The sequence below is a fragment of the Thermobia domestica genome, chromosome 1, assembly GCF_964235325.1.
Source record: "Thermobia domestica chromosome 1, izTheDome1.hap1.1, whole genome shotgun sequence".
Lineage (NCBI taxonomy): Eukaryota > Metazoa > Arthropoda > Insecta > Zygentoma > Lepismatidae > Thermobia > Thermobia domestica.
This window is the reverse complement of record NC_137454.1, coordinates 86,896,341-86,919,114: the sequence shown is the minus strand read 5'-3', so window position 1 is coordinate 86,919,114 and position 22,774 is coordinate 86,896,341. Positions and strand designations below refer to the sequence as shown.

At 34.7% G+C, this 22,774-nt stretch overlaps 1 protein-coding gene across 1 annotated transcript; it reads right to left on the bottom strand.

Moving 5' to 3' along the window:
* Nucleotides 1-594: 594 nt before the first annotated feature.
* LOC145687110 (protein C10) lies at nucleotides 595-22,000 on the bottom strand. Its single transcript, XM_081760569.1, has 3 exons — nucleotides 21,861-22,000; nucleotides 17,661-17,837; nucleotides 595-4,398 (listed from the first exon to the last, which is right to left on the bottom strand). The coding sequence occupies exons 1-3, from the start codon at nucleotides 21,916-21,918 to the stop codon at nucleotides 4,271-4,273; spliced, it is 363 nt and encodes a 120-aa protein (XP_081616695.1). The 5' UTR covers nucleotides 21,919-22,000; the 3' UTR covers nucleotides 595-4,270.
* Nucleotides 22,001-22,774: the final 774 nt, after the last annotated feature.

The window sequence follows — 22,774 nt, the reverse complement described above, 5'->3', positions numbered from 1 at the left end:
TTAGGCAGAATTTCATACGTACGGCTACCAAAATATTGCCTTTTAAGGCAAGCTAGGTATACTTGTAGCCAAAATGTTTTGAACAAGAATGTACATTCACTATCAAAAGTGCATATACACACTCCTCATATTCCTTTATCATAACTTCGGAACTAACAGACCAATCCGTGTATTAATTCATAAACTCATCTTAGTACTCCATTGATACACAGACGAATGAGTTATTCATTCATCCGTGTATCGATGGAATACTACGGTGATTCTGAATTTGTTTTGTGTCTGTTCCATACAAACCTTGTCAAATTTGGATACTACTTAAGCCCTTATTTAATGCAAGGTGGAAGTTCCAGATGGAGTACATACTTTGTTAATCTTTTACTTTCAGATCAATTTCTTGACAATATACTTTCTCTGTACATCAGAAACTTTACTAGTGTTGCTACATAATGATTTCATTTCATGTCTTTTGCATGATAAAATAGAAATTTTAGAAAGAAATTGACTATTGTAAGCAGTACAAAAATAAATTTAGAATAACTTTAAAACTAGTTTAACATTAATATTACAGTGGCAGTTTTTTTTTTTTTATATATATATATAATTAACCACGTTTCCATTATGATATTACTGGTACATTTTATCTACTTGTGGACAAGCATACTATTCTTACAAGGAGACTGTAATACATTTTAAGACGATTAAGCATTCTTGGCATAAAACAGTAATTACATTGCCATCACAGATGAATATTTGGCACTTAAATGCGAATTCTTATTACAACCACACAGAACAATCACTATTACCTACTGTTCTCTATAAACATTTCTATTACTAGGAAAAACGAAAGTTGGTTCAACATTGATTGATAATTGTAATGTGAAAATATTAGGAAATCTACAACTATAGTTAATTAGCCATTCTTATTTCCAGCAATCTTAACCATAACTTATTTTTAAAACATGCAGTCCTACGAGATGCAAGCTAATGACAAGGATTCCACAAATCTATATTTAATAGATCTTGCATTGAGTTTCAATTAGTTGTAATTCTTAGGTAAATTCTGCACTTCCAGCTTTTAAATTTTTATACACATAAGCGAACTTAAAAGCCATTTGGCCCAGTGAGGATACTATCCTTGGATAAAAACTTAAATAGTGGTTCGGATCCCAGCTTAACGGTGTCTTAATTCATATAAGCCTCGGTACTGAAAAGGAACTTCAACTCCAAATGATGCAATCGAAGACTTCTGAGGTCTGTATTATGAGCTTTACAACTTACTTGTTTAAGGTCAGTATTGATTAGATTACTCTTTAAGAAAAGGATGAATATCTAGCTTTAGAGAACTTAAGATTTAAGTAGTGGGCACATAATATGTAAATAAACTTATAACCTACTTACATAAGTGTTAATATGCTGTATAAATAAAAGCTCTTTGGTTCAGTAGTTAGTAAGTTCATTTTCAGAGAAATTGTTTCATTTCTTAAGCAAACCCTATTGTACATATTCCTTGAATTAAATTTTCCATGTTGAGGAACGAAAGAAATGCAATCACAACAGGATCTACAGATTCAAATGTGCATGTACTGAAGTCTTGTCCGTTATACTTATCAAATGTATGTATGTTTGGAGTCGAACGTCTCTTCAGCACTGAAACTTAAGAGACACAGACCTGCAGCATAATGATATGGAAACTGAAGTCCGAACTACACGTACTCTCACCCGTATAGAGCCTGAGCTTCCCGCACGAAAAGGGAGAACGCTAACCACATATAGCGAATATTCTACATTTCTTCAAGATCTTTTGGTATGTATATACAATTATGGAAGATGAACTGAACGTCAGACTGGTTCGAGGTAGCTTTACGAATGGAATGCATATTTACAACCAACATTTAATAAGGACAGAACATATATCCATTAAAGATTAACGAAGCACAAGAAACGCACAAACTTATTCTTTACAGTTTGATACTTCCTGTTACATACTTCTAGTCTATTTTTTGTTATTTGCAACGTAATTTGTATGTGAACATCTGGTACCAGCTAAGATTTGAATCCTGGCTCCCTTGATTAACGAATAGAAACTTAAAGTTTGACTATTTCGGTTAGCTTGACATGTCAAAACACCAAGACGAATGGTACAATGATACACGTCCCTCCCCTTCCATGACATAACATCCGTCCTATTACATATTTTTCCTTCATCCTCTTGAAACTCTAATATTTAGATTTTTATTTTCAATAATTCACTACTTTACATATTGTCAACAGACTGAAATCAAGTAACTGTGTAACAACATAATTAGCACACGGAAATAATGAAGAAAATAAAAACCCTAATAGCCTTTTGTATGTTAAAATGGGAAATTTCTTATATCAGGCCCAAATAAATAAAATCAACAGTGTACACTTATATAAAAGTTTAGTATTTGTAGTCTATAAATCAATTAGACTTATTTATTCCCACGCCAAAACAGCTGAAATTTTAATCCATATCCTACGAGAAAAACGATAATACAATGATACTATCAACTGGACACAATGGTGTATAGATATGTGCAAAAACAAGTATGCAAGAACATTGGACATCACTATAATCTCTCCGATACCATTAAAATAACATTAACAGCAATTAGATAAGTTTCAGTCTTGGAGAACTAGGCAATAGAATTAGAATTGACGTCCTTAGTACATTACAGATAGAAACAAAACCACGCAAATGATCACTTACGAGCACATGAAAACACTTATTCTGTACTACATAAAATACCGATTTTTTCATCACACAGATATTTTTTTTAAATACTTGTAATTTCACAGACGATTTTAAACATGGGTTGTGTCAAAACACAAAATCGCCTTATTTTTTAATTTAGTTTAACTCGCCATGATTATGTACCGAGGTTAAAGGAGACAGTGATGATGAGATGGATGATAACAGTGGAATCGAAGAAGAGGGAAAACGGAAGAATCCCAAAACAATTCACGCACCCCACAAAGCAGAGGTGAGTGCCCTACCACTTAAGCAACTCAGGCCCCAAAACCACTGTTAAAACACTATAGAATAGAAAGAAATCAACAAACTTTAAAGGCATATAATGACCTTCTATGCTCTCGGATGCACTCATGTAAACGTAATAAAATTCTTAATTACATAAATTTAAAACAATAAATAAATACGTAACTATTACATAAAGGATGTTTATACCAGAACTGTACTAAAGCCTACGAAGGTAATAAATAAATCAGCGTAAAAGTTATGTAAAGGCGAATCAGTATTAACCTATTCACTTCTTTTTATGAATTACCTTCATAGTAAAATTTGAAAGGTAGGTCAACATAACCTTTTCTACTTCACATTATGTCATGACAATCTTAATATTCTAATAGTACACTTTACATTTATACTATTAAATAATAGGCAGGAACTAGTTCTGAGAAGCAGAATATTATTAATATGCAGCTCTTGAAGAGGTAAAGATAGCATTCGATGAGAACGAAAGCTCTTATTCTAGTATTAGTTGTTATGAAACAGTACTAAACCCTAATTATTCATCATAGTTTCCATGCTAACCACAGTAAATAAAATCACAAATTATTATTAATTTTCCAGGAGTTTCATGCTACTTTTTTCCATAGCATTTTTTTTTTTAACTTTTACAGAAATTACATAACTGGTCTTAATGTTTCTATGAAATGTATTTTCAAAGTTTCCATGACGAATATGTAGGGCTTTTGAGGTCTATCTAGGAGTTTTCAGCCCGACCATATCTTATTTCCTCTTATTATACCTCGTTTCTGGTTGTGAGGTTTACTTAACGATTAATTTTACTCTATACGAGAGATGTCTAATACAATTAATTTTGTTGGGATTTCTAATGTTTATTCCTTGGTAGTTGGAAGAAGATAAATTGCATTAGGTTTAACTGAAAAAAAAAAAAAAAAAAAAAAAAAAAGTGAAGGGGGAAAGAGCTTCATGCAGATCTAAAGTTATTCATTTTATATGCTGCTATCTTGTTTGTTCAGTAATGAAAATACGCCACCCCATTAAAATTATCTTTCAACTTAAAGCATTCTGAATATATTCACAACATTAAGCCAAAATCGTACTACCGTAAATTTTATACATATACACTTATATCACAGTACATCGAAAAGTAGTGGAGATAAGGCTACTCTGTTGTATGTAGTTGAAGAGGACATCCAGAAGCTGCAGAACGGCCATATTAAGATATATCCTTTATTACTATGCAAGGAAACAAAATAGGACTCACGAAGTTTGCTCCGTTGCGATGGATACCGGTGGTAAGAAATGGGATCGTATTTGTGTATGTAAATGCGCTAGCTCTGGATCTTCCTTCTCCAATACACGAATTACTTGCGCAAACTGAATAATTCCTGGAAAACATAAGGATTAATCGTGATGGTATTAAGTACAAAATTACTTGAACAATTGAATAAATTACGTATCACTCTTATTTTATACGATTTTTAATATGAATTTTGAAAAAGATCAGACATTATTCAACAGCAGAACATGTAATTACATACTAACCGGAAAAGTTTTTGCCGTTCATGACCGTCAGAAACAGACAGATACATAGTACATGGTACTCAGTGTTAAGTCTTGAAGTTGTCATCATTACCATCCAGTATCTCTTGTCAACGTTTCTGCAGCTGCGTAATGCTCTGGCGATAAAACTCGGGGGTCTTGACCGCAAAGAAGTCCGTGAGTGTGTGCCGCAGATCTGCCCTCATTGTCGAAGGATTTCTCCTGGAGGTGGTTGTCCACGGAATGGACCAGGTGGTAATCTGATGGCGTTAGGTCCGGCAAATATAGTGGAAAGCAAAGTATCCGCCAGCAGGGTGGATTGATTTAAACCAGTCTGATTTAAATCACGATTTTAATCAAGATTTAAATCACTTGATTTTTTAAATAAAAATCGTTGATTTAAATCAAATTCCGAAATGAATTAATTTAAAGTGAAAGTAAGTAAAATCCCGTTTCTCTTCTGGTATTCCGATTATGGAAGATAATAATCATAATACAGTGAGACTCAAATGTATGTAAGCACAGCATGAAACGAGTATCATGTGGGAACTATCAGGGAAAATCCCGTTTGAACGGGTTACGGGTGAACCCTGCTTTCTTCTCTTTGTAAAACAGGGTTTTAAAATTTCTGTTCCAACGGGGAAATAACCATGGACATTTAAGATGAAAGCTCTTTTGTGTTTATGTCTATTTGTTTGTTTCCAGATAATAGGGGCGTATTTAGAGGGTTCGATCCCCCCTCCGAAACAAAAAAAAAATTAGATTTTAAAATTTTGGGCGACATTTATGTACTAAATACATAGAAGTTCCTCGGGATCGTAATACGACAAATTTTGGATGCTTTAAAATATCGAATAATACTTTTGATAAAGTGGATACTTGACCCCATTGCAGAACATGTCGCGATCTGCGATGTGATGGCAGAAAATTTGCCGCGCCTGTGCAGGAAAAATTGTAAGAGGAAATAAAATAGCCAACAGAAAAGTATAAAAAGTGCCTGCTATGTATAGATGTCTTAAATGCACAGCAACAACTCGCATTTGAACTGTTTTTCACGTCACATAAACCATATTTTTAACAATCACAAGTGTTTCTTCTTCTGGAACTGATCATCTTGATTTTTAATTTTGGAATTCCTGCAGGGAATTCGTGTTATTATTCAGTTCAAAATCTCTTATTATCGCGAATTGTGTCGAGGAATTTGAAGCTTTAAAATATATAAAACGATAATTATGCCTGTTGTGCTGTATGGTTGTGAAACATGGTCGCTTACGCTGAGAGAAGAACGCAGACTGAAAGTATTTGAGAATAAAATCCTGAAACGAATATTCGGAACCAAAAGGAACGGAAATGAGAAATGGCGAAAACTTCATGATGAGAAACTGCATAATTTATACCATTCACCAAACATTGTTAGGGTCATCAAGTCTTGGAGGTTCAGGTGGGCAGGACTGTAGCAAGAATGGAAGAAAGTAGGAACGCTTTCAAAGTTTTAACTGGAAGTCCAACCGGAAAACGACCATTAGGAAGACCTAGTCGCACATGGGAGGGCAATATTAAGATGGATCTCGCAGAAATAAGAATACAAAATAGAAACTGGATTCAGTTGACTAAGGATAGAAGTCAGGAGAGCTTTTGTGAACATGGCATTGAACCTCCGGGTTCCATAGATCATAGAGTGAGTTAGTTAATTTTAGGCGAAATTTATGTACTTTATATGTATTTCGTGCCGCTAGCTAGTTCCAATTGTTTAAAAATATGCCCCTGCCAAATATCAGTAACTTTCATGAAAAGAAAAGTGTCATGTTGATATACATTGCTGTACTTTTTCCTTAATGCTTAAGAAACATTGTTTGGGATTGAAATAGGTTAACGATTGGGATTTAATTCAAAATTAAAACCCAATACTTTCACTTAAATGACATAATTAACATTTAATACTAATTTCTAATGTTTTTTCTTCAGTTCGCGACTTGTATCATACGAAGAAAAAGTTTTGATTTAAATCAAAAAAATCGATTTAAATCAAAAAAATCAACAAAAATGATTTTTTTGAAAAAAATCATGATTTTTTTCCACCCTGTCCGCCAGCCGAGTCTCTGAATGGATCCCTGGTCGTCCTTGTCACATGTGGACTCGCACTGTCGTGGGCTCTTGTGATTTACCAACGCTGGTTAGTAATGTAACTGGTACCTGGTGCAACTGCTGCGAGTGAAGATTCGCAGTGGTAGGAGCTCATATTGTACTACTTGACTAGTCCACCAGATAAAGAGTATGATCTTGCGTGGGTGCAGAGGTTGTCTTGAGGTATGAGGCATAGGGTTACGTCATGACAACCTATGTCTGGTATACTTGGGAGTTATATTGGATTCATCGTGAGCACTTGCTCAACTTGTATACCTTCCCTATATGGTACAGATAAAGTCTGATTGTTTCTTCGGAAACCTGGAGAGTTCGGCAAGTTCTCTTCACATTTGACTGCTGTCCTCTTTATAGTTTCCTTCAGAGCCTCGTCATCTATTGCCTGTGGTAACCAACTCGGAGTTTATCACAAAAGCTCATATCTCCCGACCTGAACGCCTAGCGGTGCGTATCCTCCTCAAATGCCTGACGTATTCGATATGACTTGATACGGTTGCTGAGAGGTCTATCTTAAAATCATACAACCAACTGTGAGCAAGCTGCTTCGATATCTCAATTCTCTTCAACCTGACAAGCTGTGACTGCTGTGTGTGCACAACGTGCTTGTATTGGCGCAGGTCAATAGTCACACTAACTTCCAATCACTTTTCCAGACTGTAAGTCACTTCGTTTCTTCACTGTGAGCGCTGCATAAAAGCGGAGGTCACAAACGGTAGGAACTCTTAATTATATTGTATCGAGTCTGATTGATTGAAGAATTGTAGATGTCTGAAACACATTTTCAACGAGAGACACCATGGAAACATGTGCAAAGCAGCTGCTAACTATCGAACGAGAAACATGCTAAATTACAAAACATGTCTGTACAACACACGGAAAAACATGTTTAATAACGATTTTACTTTACAATTATACTTTTTGCTCAATGAAATTACTTTCACCTTTCTTTTTTGGTAGAAAATGTACTATGAAATAAATGGAAAATGTAATTAAATTCAAGCATATTTTTCTAAAAAATAGAAAAAAAGTTTATAAAGGATTAAGTATACTTTAGTTTAACCTTTTGAATTATTACATATACATTTTCATAAATTCTTTTATTTTGTCTTATAAACGAAAGGATAGATAACATGTCTAAGTATTATAGTGACATGTGTAATAGTGACACTTGTATCGCAAAAGTTTTGTAAGATTACACAGTTCTGACTATTATCCTCCTTCCGGCCGATTCAGTGGCCGGCGTGCGTGCTTTTCGTGCATGGGCTTTCGAGTTCATTCTTCGGAGGAAGCCTAAGTGGTCCGGATCCCACATGACATCTCCTTGTGCTGAAAAGGACGCTAATCTTCAAAATAACCAACATATTTGTATAATTTCTGCCTTCCCATGTCACTCCCCGAGTTTGTATTCTTCTTTCCAGGATGGAACACCTTATTACAACTACTTCGCTTTTTCATTAGAAATAATCTGGTCCTTCCTCTGTTGACCATTTAATTTTTTTCACTTGGGACAGGTCTAATGGGCAAACGGGCCGTGTAAATGTCAAGGCACTTTAACATACTTCCTTAACTACGGCACGTAGTGGGGGTGATGTAATCAGCACCACACCGGCCGTATCTAGATTGTTTTAGGTACTAATTTCGAAATGGTAGGGTAAATCTTACAACCGCATTGGAACAAGGATAGAATTTTAAAAAAAGGCATCCTCCACCGGGATCGAACTCAGGCCGTCTGACCAAATACTACTGCGGCTCTTCACTTAGCATCAGGCTACTTAGAAAGAAAAAAAGGTATATCTATATTATAAAATTGAAAGTGACTATGTTTGTGACTCTTAATCTCTTGAACCATCAGACCGATCTTGATCAAATTTTCAATGTAGATGAGGTTCGGGACTGGGATGATTTTCATTATGACGGAGCAACGTAGGGAAGGGGATGGAGGGGGAGATATACAAAAATCAATAAATATAAAAATAAAAGTTACTATGTTCGTGAATTACTTTTGAACCACCCAATCGATCCCAATCAAATTTTCAACATATATGAAGTTCAAACCTGGGAAGTTTTTTATCATTTCATTTTGACAGTAGATCTTAGGGGAGAGGGATGGGGAGAAGAGGGGAAATATATGAAAGTAAATAAAACTTAATAACTCTTGAACCACCCGACCGATCTCGATCAAACTTTCAACATAGATAAGGTTCGGGCTTGGGATGTTTTCTTCATTTCACTTTTACAATGCAACGAAGGGGAGGGAGATGGGGGAGATATATGTCAAAAAGTAAAAATAAAAGTGACTGTCTTTGTGACTTCATCACGTTTAAACCACCCGACCGATCACAACCAAATTTTCAACATAGATGAGGTTCAGATATGAGATGGTTTTTATCATATCACTTTAAGAGTAGAACTTAGGGGAGGGGAGAAATGTATAAAAATAAATAAAACTTAATAAATTTTGAATCACCCGAACGATCTCGATCAAACTTTCAACATAGATAAGGTTCGGGCCTAGGATGTTTTCTTCATTTACTTTTACAGTGCAACGAAGGGGAGGGAGAGATATATGAAAAATAAAAGTGACTGTCTTTGTGACTTCATCGCGCTTAAACCACCCGACCGATCTTAAAAAAAAAAAATTCAACATACATGAGGTTTTTATCATATCACTTTAACAGTAGAACTCAGAAGAGTGGAAGGGGAGGGGAGAAATCTATAAAAATAAATGAAACTTAGTAACTCTTGAACCACCCATCCGATCTCGATCGAATTTTCAGCAGATGACGCTCGGGCTTGGGATAATTTTTATCATTTAACTTTGACGGTGCAACGTAGAGAGGGTGGGGAGGGGAAGGCGGAGATATATATTTAAAAAAAATAAATAAAAAGGAAAGTAACTGTCTATGTGACTTCACTCTTAAACCACCTGACCGATCTCGATCAAATTTTCAACATAGATGAGGTTCAGGCCTGGGACGGTATTTATCTCTTCACTTTGACGATAGAACTTAGGGTAGGAGGGGGAGATATATAAAACTAAATAAAACTTACTAACTCTTGAACCACCGGGCCGATTTCGATCAACTTTTCAACCTAGATTAAGTTCGAACATGAGATGAATTTTGTCATATCACTTGGACGATGTAACTTAAAGGAGGGGAAAGACATTTACAAATGATCGAAAATGACCGATATTAGTGTCGAATCTATAGTTTTCAGGGTCGCTGAGATGAACAATGACACTTCCAATGCCGTGGCCCGCAACATGGGGAGGAGAGGGGATATATAAAAATCATCGAAAATGACCAATATCAAGGAGCGCTTTAGTAATACTAAAAAGTGACTAACTAACGATACATATTACTATTTTTTCTTAATTTAACCTAGCTAAGCGGGTAATTGATGCTAGTATATATATATATATATATATATATATATATATATATATATATATATATATATATATATATATATATATATATATATCATTTCTGACATCAAGATACGAAAAAAAAGTATAGACCAATTTGGGTGCACAAATGCTTCCTTTCGGAATTATAGGCTGCCGAAAACATGAAAAAATGAACTTTAAAGGTTTCTAGCTCCAAAACTATGGGACTTACCGTAGTCGGGTCAAGACTTCACTTAGGAACTAATATGTGTCCTATCCAAAAATACATGTTTCAGAATCCTAAGGTACTCACACAACAATTTTTACAGAGGAATCTTTATGGCATTTAATTCTATGGCTATGGGCATTTAATTTGAAGTATTCACCAACTACTTCTATAAAAATTGTTGCGGAAATACCGCAAGATTCTGAAACTTGGATATTTGGATAGGGCACATACTAGTTCCGAAGTGAAGTTTTGACCCGACTACGGTAGGCCCCATAGTTTTTGAGCTATGAGCCTTTGAAGTTAATTTTTCATATATATGAATTAACATTCAATGCTGCAATTCGAAGCATTTAACATTAGATATTTCTACTGTTTTTAAATAGGTTAACTTTAACAAAGCCTAAAGTAATCAAATGTCATATAATACTATTTTCTTTTTTAAAAAAATAATCATTCCTTATCTAGCATAAAAATAGTCATTTAAACACTACTTCCAGGAAAACCAAATTAAATTAGTAAAGCATACATTTTACATATCTTCTGGATGTGACTGGAATATTACCGTGTTCCACATAGTCCAGCGGATGTGCGCTGGCCATCACCGGTGCTTCAAGAAACTACTCTTTGAGAAACAATCGCATTATACTAAGTGTAAATTGAAAATTGTGTAACGTAGTACGATGTTATTGCTTAGCCTCCAGCTATAAGGAGAGATTTTAAAGCCATAGTTACGATTCATAATAATAATACTAGCAGTTACATTTGTTAACATCATCTTTCTAGTTTATGCAGCAACCTGGGCTCTCCCTTGTCCTTCGAACTTAACCATACTCATTGGCATGTTAAGTTGAATAAAGCTACTTAATGTCAAACTTCTTTAGGCAACCCGTTAATCCTTTTTTCTTTAACATATTAAAGATTTTTTTAAATATATTATCAGTCTTCTACGAAAAGAAAAGTCCTCCCAAGAAGGGTTGAATGATCTTGGGATTGGTGACTTACATTTTGTGCTTATTCCATGCACTTATTAATTTTACTGTAACTGTTTTACTTCACGTTATGCGTCCAGTCCGAACTAATTGCTGTTTACCTGTTTAAGCAGTTAGCTCTACTCGAACTATTCGATATAGAGTTAAAAATATTGAATTGGTAAAATTGACCTAGCGATCTTTGTTTACTCGTAATATCTTCTGGCATGATGCCTGAGCAAATCTGAACAGCAACTCTTAGCTGAGGAATACTACTTGGGGGATGCCTGCACTAATGATTCGTTTTTGTACGCACATATGAATGTCAATATATTAAAGTTAAAATGTGCTTTGTTTTGGTAAATTGCACTTTCGGTAAATATTTTATTTTATCATTACATTAAAACTAAAACTGAGAATGAAAAATATTAAATAATGTACAAAGTATTAATTACATTATACACAAAAAGTAAAAATGGCACAACTGGCACGTGAATTGAATCTGAATTAGGGATGGCCAAAAATTTTCGGATTCGGATATCCCGGACCCAGATCCGGATTCGAAATTCGAATCTCAGATCTTGATTCGTATCCAAACCTACATCTGAAATTGTGATGATAAAATTGAATATCTAAAATTCGTCAAAACTTTTTTTGGATTCACTAATATAGTAGGTTGCTGTGTTTCTAAATGTTTCCATAACAAATTTGTGCTACCTTTGTTCTTTATTTTATTTTAACCTTGCAATATTTACATGTTGCACTTTCTGCCGAAGTATCTTTAGTAAAATGTTTCCAAGTCTGACTTCTTCCTATTTCAGAGTATAGTGAACTGTCTGAAAACTGATGTAAAGGGTAACAAATTCTTCTGTTTAGCTCCTCTTTAAAACTTAATGTTAGCTTCACATTGAAAATTAACAAACTATTTATTAATTGTAGTTTCTGACTCACTAGAGTCCAACCATCAACAAATGTAATATCTTTCACTTCGAAGGTATATATATATATATATATATATATATATATATATATATATATATATATATATATATATATATAGAGAGAGAGAGAGAGAGAGAGAGAGTGGTTGGCGTGGCACAACAATAGATTTTTAAATATACACACGAGAATCTCAGGAGAACGATATGGTTGTGTATTATTATTATTATTATTATTATTATTATTATCATTATTAATAAAAGTGTTCGTTGTATGACTTTATCACCTAACTTATGGCTTGCTCTTCTGAGGTTGAGGTTTGTTGAAGGAGTAAATAAAAAAGAGATTTCTGTTATTTTTCTTCACCCTCCAGGTTTCTTTAATCATACATTGCAGGACGTAACCAAAACATATTCATGTATCGTATCATTGTAGCGTTTTGTGTTTTGTATATTAAAGTGTTAAAAAATATTCAACATATTCGCATTTGTTCATGTGATCTTAGGTTCAATTCTCGGTGGGAACATAAATGAGACAATTGAAAGCTAAAACAATATGAAAATAGTAGTTAAAAGTCAGGGAATTGATATTAAAACTTAAACTATCCGTTGAGACTGTAAGGCTGTAGTTAAATTAACTCACACGTTTCGTAAAGATATATTATATCGTTATTGTTTATTTACTATAAGCTACCAGATACATCCTCAAAGGCCACTTTACACTGTAGTAATTAACAGATGAAAACAACATTGGAAAAGGAATGGAAGGAAGGTCTCCAAAGTCTTAATTTACGGTACTATCCTAGCATTTGCCCAGTATAACTGAGGAACAACCCTGGAAAATCCTCAGTCAGGATGGCTGGTCTCCGAATTCGAATCCGGTATTACCCAATTGCGAAGCAAGAATTCTAACAACTAGCCTAAGCTCACTCCGTATTATTATTATTATTATTTAGCTAACAATTAACGTAATGTTCTAAAATTAGTGCAAATAAAACCCTACTTTCTTTATTGCTGATGTTATAGTTAAAAGGCCTACATGAGAAATTAGTCTCCCATTAAATGGACCTTGTTCAAGAAAGAATACTACAACTGGAATTCAGGAAGCGGGGGTGAAGAGATTAATGAAGATGAGGAAACTATGTACGATGCAAAAACTGAGTAATTATGACTTCATTACAGATATATTCATTTACATACGTCAATTAATATTTCTCTGATAGAGGGCACCCTCACTTTCTATAGTGGCAGGAGAATGGCCCGCTTCTGTAAACGAACACATTAAGCAATTGCCTATAGGTGCAATATCCGTGCAAAGAAACAGGTAAAACTAGAAAAAAAAAAAAAAATAGGGAAAACAAGGGGAAAATGATAAAACGCCCTTTAACTTTTTTTAAAAAAAAGCTAAAAATAACTAAACTTAGAGCCACGAAAGACGCGAAATGAATTTTATTGAAAAGTATGCTTTTCTTTAGTGACTAGTTGTGCTGACTATGAACATGAATTACAAAGAAAACAAGTAGCTAAGTCTGAGTTTCGCAAACCAGTTGAAAAGAAAATATTGGATAAAATTTAATAATAAAGAAGGCATTTATGATAATTAAAACAAACTAAACTCTTGGCACGACAGTCCTTTGGTTCTTACCAGCGGGCATACGTTCAAAGTGGGGATGTGTAGTCAACGCATTGACAACTAAAGTCCCTAATACCGGCTTTTTAGACTGGAGTCCGCTACCTCTTACTTCAGATAACTCCACAGTTGTCCTCGCGATGCTGGGTCAGCACCGCAATTGTTGAGTGCCTCTCCGGAAATTGAACCCATGACCACGGGCACCGAAGGCACGCGCTAACCACTGTTTTATTTTTATATATATATATGAAAAGGTAACAGTTTTTTTTATCAAATTATTTAACCTGCTGAACGCTTTGCACGGATTACACTGTAATCATTACGACACCACACAGACATAGAAGTAAATGAGGACACCTATGCCCGAAACGGGATTCGAATCCAAGACATTCACAGCAAACGATCCACAGCCTAATGCCGCAGACCACCCGACTATGGCTGTGGGGTATTCTCGGCTAAGCGGTAGCACATTTAAGGTAACTGATTATTTTAAAAGTTGCTCCTAAATACTGACAATCTAAGTTGTATGTATCAAATATTTCCTGCGATAATACCATACACTCTCCGTCTTCTAAGACGAAAAGCTATAGTTACCTATATTATCTAGTACAGAAATAAGTTCTGATTCTCTAATAGCTGTTGATGGTGATAGTCAAGGTTCACTGAAGCATGATCCCCAAACCCAAACTGAGATATTGATGATGTTACTGGAACGGCTGAAAAGTCATCGTGGGCAAGTGAATTGCCCACTTGTCAGGATGATGGGCGATGGTGATGTGAAATGCGGGGCTGTCAGAGGTACTACTTATAATAATTGGATTTATAATTTTCTATGCTGCCGTAAACCCGCTTCAAGAAGATAACTATTAATCTTAGCTTTGAAAATGTTACATAAGGAGTTTTATTGCTATCTTTAGGTTGCATAGAAATCTCTTCATTCCAAAATTATCGGATTTATTTTAACGCCTAACTTTCACATCTCTTCTGATTTACGAATATTTAAATCGTGATTATCCCCTTAAGGTCAATTAGTGATATTTTAAATCATTTAGTCTAACTTTATATATGGTTAGTCTTGTTATATGGGAATAATTGAGACCAGAAGCAGTCTACAGGCTAAGTCCAAAAGAATCTTGGCCGACCTCCTGATAAACCACGTCTTTCAGCAAGGTGAATTGTAGCAATCCGATACCCACATGAAGAAATCTTTCCGTTCAAGTGAAAGCTTCCATAAGAATCAGCACCCTAATCGGTGGAATGTGCCTTGCTAATTTTTCCCCAATGTGAAAGTCCCTAACTTTATTGTTAAAAATGAAAAGGCCTTTATTTGAAACAAGTCGCCATTACAGTTTTCGTATTTGAACACAACACTCATGAAAAGTCTTGTTAAAGTGCGACTTACCTCTGAAAAAGAATATTTATTTATTTATTTTTTAGTTACTCGTGTACCCCAAAGTACACGCGGAATTAGTGCAAGTCCCTTCCTCTCGCATCACAACGGTTACGATCTTGGTATTAGCACATGTTTCTGTTTCCAGATCTCAAATATTTATCTTTCAGCCTGATTTTATGTATGAATCCGAAAGTTCAAATCTAGATAAGTGGCACCAAAATTGATACTTTATTCTCGGTGCTCATATTGTGATTTACTAAATAATTATTAAATCTAATTTAAGATATACATTTGATATTTTGAGCAGATTGAGCAAGATAAATATACGTAAAAACTAGTCAATACTTGTCTTAACTGTTTATGTTTTCTTAATTGTTAATGAAATAGGTCTCTTGAGGAATTTTAAATATTCGAGTTTTGTATTCCGGTTTCAGATGTTCTAAATCCCAGGTGTGTATCTCGGTCCTGGAATCGAGCGGACCTAGATTCGACATTCCAACTCTCATGCGGATCAAATCAGATTTTTATTTTTAGTAAGGCAAGCATTTGATTTTTAGAGTAGAATGAAGGAGACAAATAGACTTGTCAATATTCGTCTTAATTTTCTGTTTTCTTCACTGTCAGGACTTCCTGAAATTACTTTCGGCGAATTTTAGATATTCAAGTTTATCACAATGTGGGTGGGATGTGGGTTTGGATAAGAATCAAGATCTGAGATCCGGATTTCGGATCCAGATCCGAGATCCGGATTTGGCCATCCCTAATCTGAATCTCCGGCTCAGCCGCATTTGATTCTCGGTCCAGTCGCGCATTTTTTTTCGCTCTTTGTATATCACTGAATTCGAATCTATGGATGAATTAGTGTGATGAAATCAGTTATTTCCTTCATTTTTCATATATATGGCAATCATATTGTTTACATGTTTGCTCTTGTAGCTACCACTTATTCATGTTCTGCACATTGGATCTCAGAGTTGCTAGGTCATATGTTAAAAAGTTGATATGGTGGAAATACAAGTTTACCATACCTTCGGGTGTATAATAATTGAAAATATCACGGACTGCTTTAAATTTGTAATTACAACTCTAGAATAAATTTCTTTTATAAAATGTTATTTTGTGTAATTTTTTTTTCAAATTTAAATTACAATATTTGACAGTAATTTATTCCTTCCATTTAATATTTTCAATGATTATATTTCATTGTTATATTTAAGTCTCTATATTAATATTTTATAACAAGAACAACAATTACCATGTATTAACAATGTGATTTTTGCCTAATTATTTTACATTTAGAATTTAACAAAAAGGAAATTTATAAACGGACATACATAATATAAAAATGTAAATTAAATGACAAACGAAAGAACATAAAATAAATTAGACATGCAAAACATTAAAAGAAATATCCTCAACCTGTCATAGATAAAAAGTTAACCGAAATATACAAAATGATGTACAAAGAATCAATGCATTACATAATATACGAAATTCCAGGCAACACTGTGCTGTGCAATGAGATATAATTGAACCTTCATATAGCAGTACTTGATGGTAGATGTGGCTAATTCAAATTTTGTGTAATTAAATTATTTTTACTATATATGAACTATTGTTTAGTGAAATTGTGAATTATCAGAACATAAGCAATTCATAACATAAAATTAAAGATGAGTTGTATATTATTAGAAACAAACTGAGGGTTGAATATAAACAATTGTAATCAAAATAAATAATCGGATAACATAATTCACTAAATTAATGTAACGGAAATAGATTCTAAAGTTAGCAACAACCAATCTGTAGCAGTGAGCCTCAAATTACACCACACTGAGATAAATGGGCCTTTAAACGTATGACCTGGCAACCAATGAGAGAAGTGTGAAGGACTGAAAGCTATAGGAATAAATATGTAAATAATACTTTGTATGTATCCGATCAAAACAGTTTCAAAATAGACAGATATTATTAATAGGCCTAACTTACGAAATCATTGATCAATAAGAATATTTTCTTTACCTTGGCCCCCTCTGCTTTAGATTCATGATTACTGTTGACAGCAAGGCTTGATCAAATTTTCCTTTTAGAATACGAATTTCATAACGTAAGAGTCATCAATGTAATATATCAGAAATGGTGGTATATTATCAACTAGAAGTCGCTAAACGAAAGAAAAATTCGTTTATAAGTGAATTCAAATTCAGCAATTGATATTCAACAAAAGTTTAAAAACTTATCACAAAATAAAATCGAAAAAAAAAAAGTCTGATGATAATGTTTTTTACGTTCGGAGCATGCATTCTACGTAATTCTCTTTTCTTCGATGTTCTTTCAGAGCCTCAGCGAAAGCGTTTAATATACGTTTCTTTGTTTGCTTTTTTCAAAATACACACACAATTATATGAATCTAATACCTTCACGTCCTTCAGGAAACCCATACTTCTGGATAACATCCATTTGTATTTGCATTACAATCGGAAAGACGAACTGCATCATTTTCAACATATCATTGCCTGCATTGTCCTTAGCTTCTTCCAGCTTGGCTGCATTTTCTGGCATATTCAACGCTTCAAGAACATTTGTTAGGGCATCTGGAAATGGCAAATAACAATTATAAGATTCTTTAAAAATATTCAATTATAATGCAGTAACTTTTAAAAAATAAATAAATAAATAAATAAACTTTGTACCATGCAAATATCGACACAGGGATATTGTTTAGCATACTGTGTGATACCACCAAATTAACAGTGTTGCCAGCCCAACATAAAGTTTATTTATTCAGATGGCACTACGTCGTGTTATTACGTATTTTGAATCTATATATAAAAGAAAGCATACATATCACACTTGTCACACAGTGTTGCAAACTAGGGACGCTAAAGTATTACAAACATTGAGGTTCTGGTGGACTCTATAGCAATAATAAGACAAATAAGAAAGACGAGGCAATGCACATCTAAAGTACTGTAGTGTCCTAATACTATGATTATGATACGATGAATTTCGAATGTATACCAACAAAGTTACAAGTGATTGAAAATCTGATTTTCTTCAACAGCCTATATTTCGAAAGACTGCTTACATAAGTATCATCCAATCGCACAGATAGTTCGCAATAGATGTGAAGATCACAATGCCGTTTACATCAATTTGATACTTCAAATCGAATTGGACACATGGTAAAAATAGTTAGTTTACAACACTGCTTAAAATTATCAATCCCTTGTAATTTTGTTTCTATTTGTCAAAACACGTCATAAGACGACTGTACTATTCGACATTAAGGTACTTGGGTATACATGACCCTGTCCGTCTCAATTGCATCATTACTGTCATAGTACCCTCCTAAATTTTATTATTATTTAATAATTGTAATTCTGTAATGTCCTTAGTTTGAAACACTCTATGATGAGTGTGGTGTTTTAAGTTTTCGTTTTATTTGTAGATTTGAAATATGTAATAAACTGACGTACTGTCGTTTGAAAAAATACAACTTCATGTTGCGTTGACAACACTATTAATCTTGAGGTACCACCAAGTATGCCAAACAATGTTCTTCTGCGGGTACTTGCATGGTACAACATTTCAGCATTTTTGTAAATAAGTTTAAAAGTTACAAGGGCGTATATACATGGCTTGAAAACTCTTGCTTGCAAGTACTCGCCAACCAAAAAATCTACTAGCCAGACCATTTTGCAAGCAGTCATAGTGTTCATACGTATAAACAAAAATCATTTTGCGACATAGTAAACATATCAATATATTATTTTCTTTATTGGCATGTTTCTTACAAATTTAAAAAAAGGAATGACGTGCAAAAAAGCACGATTCTGATTGATCGGACTTCACTCGCTACAGGCGAGTAGGCGAATGGATTTTTCAAGCCCTGTGCATTTATAAAATACGATTTTCATTCAACATGGGTACAATTAGACGTTTACCTCTTAAATCTCAGGTACACGGGGTCCTGGGTTCAATTCCCGATAGATCATTGAAATTTGAACGCATTACGGTAATTCCGATTCCGATTTCACAAACTATTGATCCATTTCTCATATAGCATCTAAGACGTGTGGTTTGGTGAAGAGGTGAAAGATCCGCAAGCCACAATTACGAGATGAAAGAGACGCAAGCCACGGTTTTAAACCTGCATCTCTCTGTGGATATTTTAAAGTGAGCTCGGGAAGATAGTGTTGAAGAGAATAATTCTTCCACTTCTTGCTTTCGATTGGTTCGGAAAAAGAACACAATAATCTATTAGTTGCTGACTGATTTCCAGAATTAGAACGTCACTTAGTATCGAGGAATTGATCCGTGCCTTAATTGCATTTCTCCCTACCAATAAAACATAAATTGCTGAGAGCTTTCCCTCTGTGAACCTGTACGAAAACTACTGTAATGTTATTTCTGCTTTATTATTATTAGAACTGCAAAGTCGAGGCTTGGCTACATATTTTACATGAAGTTTTCGTGGGAAAGGCAGTGTGAAAATAGTGCGTAAACTACAAGATTGTGACGTATCATGTTTGAGTTTTATCGAGTTAGACAAAAATAAGGCGTGTCAGTTGTTGAAATTGTGGTCTACTAAATAGGCGAACAATTTGTCGTGTTGAAACGAATTGAAACTACGGAAAAGAGGAGGCACATCTAACCTAACCTAATTTAGTACTCTTTTTTTTTTTTTTTCGTATGGCATTTACTATATTCTCTACAGCCTTGCAACACATGCCATACATTTTATGCATATAAAATGTTTTTCCACTACCGTATTCTCGTTTATGCGTATACTCACCCCCGCTGACACGAAAACTCCCTACGCATCCCGTCGCTACCACTCGGACCACCTTGCTGCGCTCCAGCACTGACTCGCTTAGACAGCATTCGTGCTTTTTAGTGGTCACCTAGCACAAGTTGGTCCGTGTTTTATGCATTTTAGTTTCTATGTGAAACGTTCACACTGTATTTCGTGATCAATGGTCACAAGCTAGTGATTTAAAGGGAGGGTAATAGTTAAGAACAGCTACTTCTCATCTCCCGTGCACGAGGATACATCTTACTGTTGCACTACCTATAGAAATGATTCTATATCATGTATAAGTGGTAATAGAACACACAACAAACCCAGATCATGTTGTATTCTAACTCCAACATGGAGTGAGAATACAGAGTAATCTGCGTTTCTTATGTATTCTATTACTACTTGTACACCAAATAGAATCATTTTTCTACGTAGTGCAATAGTAAGAAATATCCACGTGCACGGGACATGCAATAAGTACAAGGTCACATTATTAATCTTCCCATCTTTTTTCTACAAGCAAAATGCTGCTGAAACCTTCCGCGAATGCTTCCGCATCCGACAAATAGTACTAACTTCCACATATCATTTCTCGTATTAAACACAACTATCCTGCCGAAGTTACATTGCTAAACATCAAATAAAAACTTCAAATTATCATTTCTTACCTCATTTCTCTTGTAAATTTTCCTGATTTTTATAAAAAGCGGAGGGGTAACTCTAAACTTAACCCGTAAGAAGTATCCATGTGCACAAGACATGCGATATGCGTTAAATTCCCCCTCCCCCCTCACACACATAGTCATAGATAAAGTACAAGGGCACTCCACATGCAGATATAAAGTACGGGTACGTTCTTTTTTATTTTCGTATCAGTCGATAAGTAAATAAAAATCGCTTTGTCACCCCCTTTGTAAGTTCCTACATACTCAATGAATAATCCCTAAAAGTATGAGCGTCCTGCTCCTTCGGGAACTGATGTAGCTACATGTATACTATATCCCTTAACGTTATATTACCCTTATAAAAATATCGGTAATAGTATACAACAGTGCCTCATGATCTGTGCGCGTGGATACTTCCTACTGTTGCACTACGTATAAAAATGATTTTATTACATTTAGAAGTAGTAAGAAGCATCCACGTGCACGTGACATGCGATATGTGTTTCAAATCCCCCACATATACTCATACACTACGTACAAGGGCACATTATTATTCTTCGCATACCATAAAACACAACGAAACGCAACGCAAACCGACGTACATTTTATTTTATATTACTCAGTAATTAAATGAAAGTCGCATTTTTACCTCATTTTCAAGTTCCTATATCGTCAATGAATAATCCTTAAAAGACTGCACTTCGTGAGTCCTCGCTAAATGATGAGGCACTCTCGTATACTATATCCAAATATCTTTTCATGCAAAGTACTGAATTTTACCTGTAAATCTTCCAAAATGTGGTGCGCCAAAACTCCACCAGCACCATCAAATCAAATCAATTCAATTATATGTTTGTAAAAAATATTAAATACATTATTTAGGTATTTTGGAGTGAGCTTTACAATGTCCGTTCCAGTTGATATACTTAACGCAGACACGAGAAATTACACACGATTAATTTTAATAAAATGTGTCAAAATTTTCCTAACCCTAAGCTAACCCTACTCTACTTATCCCTCTTTACTATAACCTAAATCCGTCCTACTTAATCGATGCACAGCTGGATTGTATTGTGAAGTTTACTACATATTTTTAGTAACTTATGTCTATAAAACAAATACTATGATACATAAAACTGGTATCTCACCTCTAGCTCTTTCGCATGTGAAATCTGTCACATTCACGTCAACCTTCGAAGCTGCCATTTTGATTTTTCATTCGTCTGCTTGAGATTATGGTCTGTGTAAATCCACACTACACTCCGTTATGTGCACTCCTAGTTTCGTAATGGCATGCAAGAACAAAACAATAGGTATCATTCCGTATAGGTTAGCGATTACAAAACACGAAATTTCTATTTTAGTTTGAAATCGTCGTCATAGCAGCTTAATTGCGGTTTAAGTGACGGAAACTGTGGCGTAGGGAAGAGGGCCCAAGAGGGCTGAGTCTCCTCCAAAGGGTTCCGAAAATGTGATTTCGTACTTTGGTGTTTGTAATTTTTTTCTCGGAAGAAATAGCAATTGCCTTCCATGTACTCTATTTCAGAACAAAATATGCCACTGAGCAGTTCCTAGACAAGCTCCACCTTATGCAGAGTCGTTTTGACATGAGATTAGCCTGACTACTGCAGAAAACTTATGTTAGTCGAAGTCTTTAGTCTGGCACTAATCACGCTTCAATACGACTCTGCATAAGCCCTGCTATGTTCACCAACATCGTCTTTACTCTTTAAAACCGTTTGCATTTTGGTGGTATGAAAATCGAGTTTTACATGAATTCCTGCTGTACAAAGGGAAGAAATGAAAGAGAGTGAGGGCTTATATGCATATGGTAATCTTGAAGTTATTGTTCTACTCTTTGACATAGCAATGACCACATTTTCACGTATTTTCTTTGACCCAAAGCCTTTGCAGCCTTTTAGCCAGGCAATATTGAAAAGAACCAGTGCCCTTCTGATTATAAAAGGAGGTTTCGAAAAAAAATGACTTTACCTTAGTTGAAGGATTAAGAGGGAATGAAAATATTTTAGCCCAAGAAATCATTGAATATTTGACACAAAAA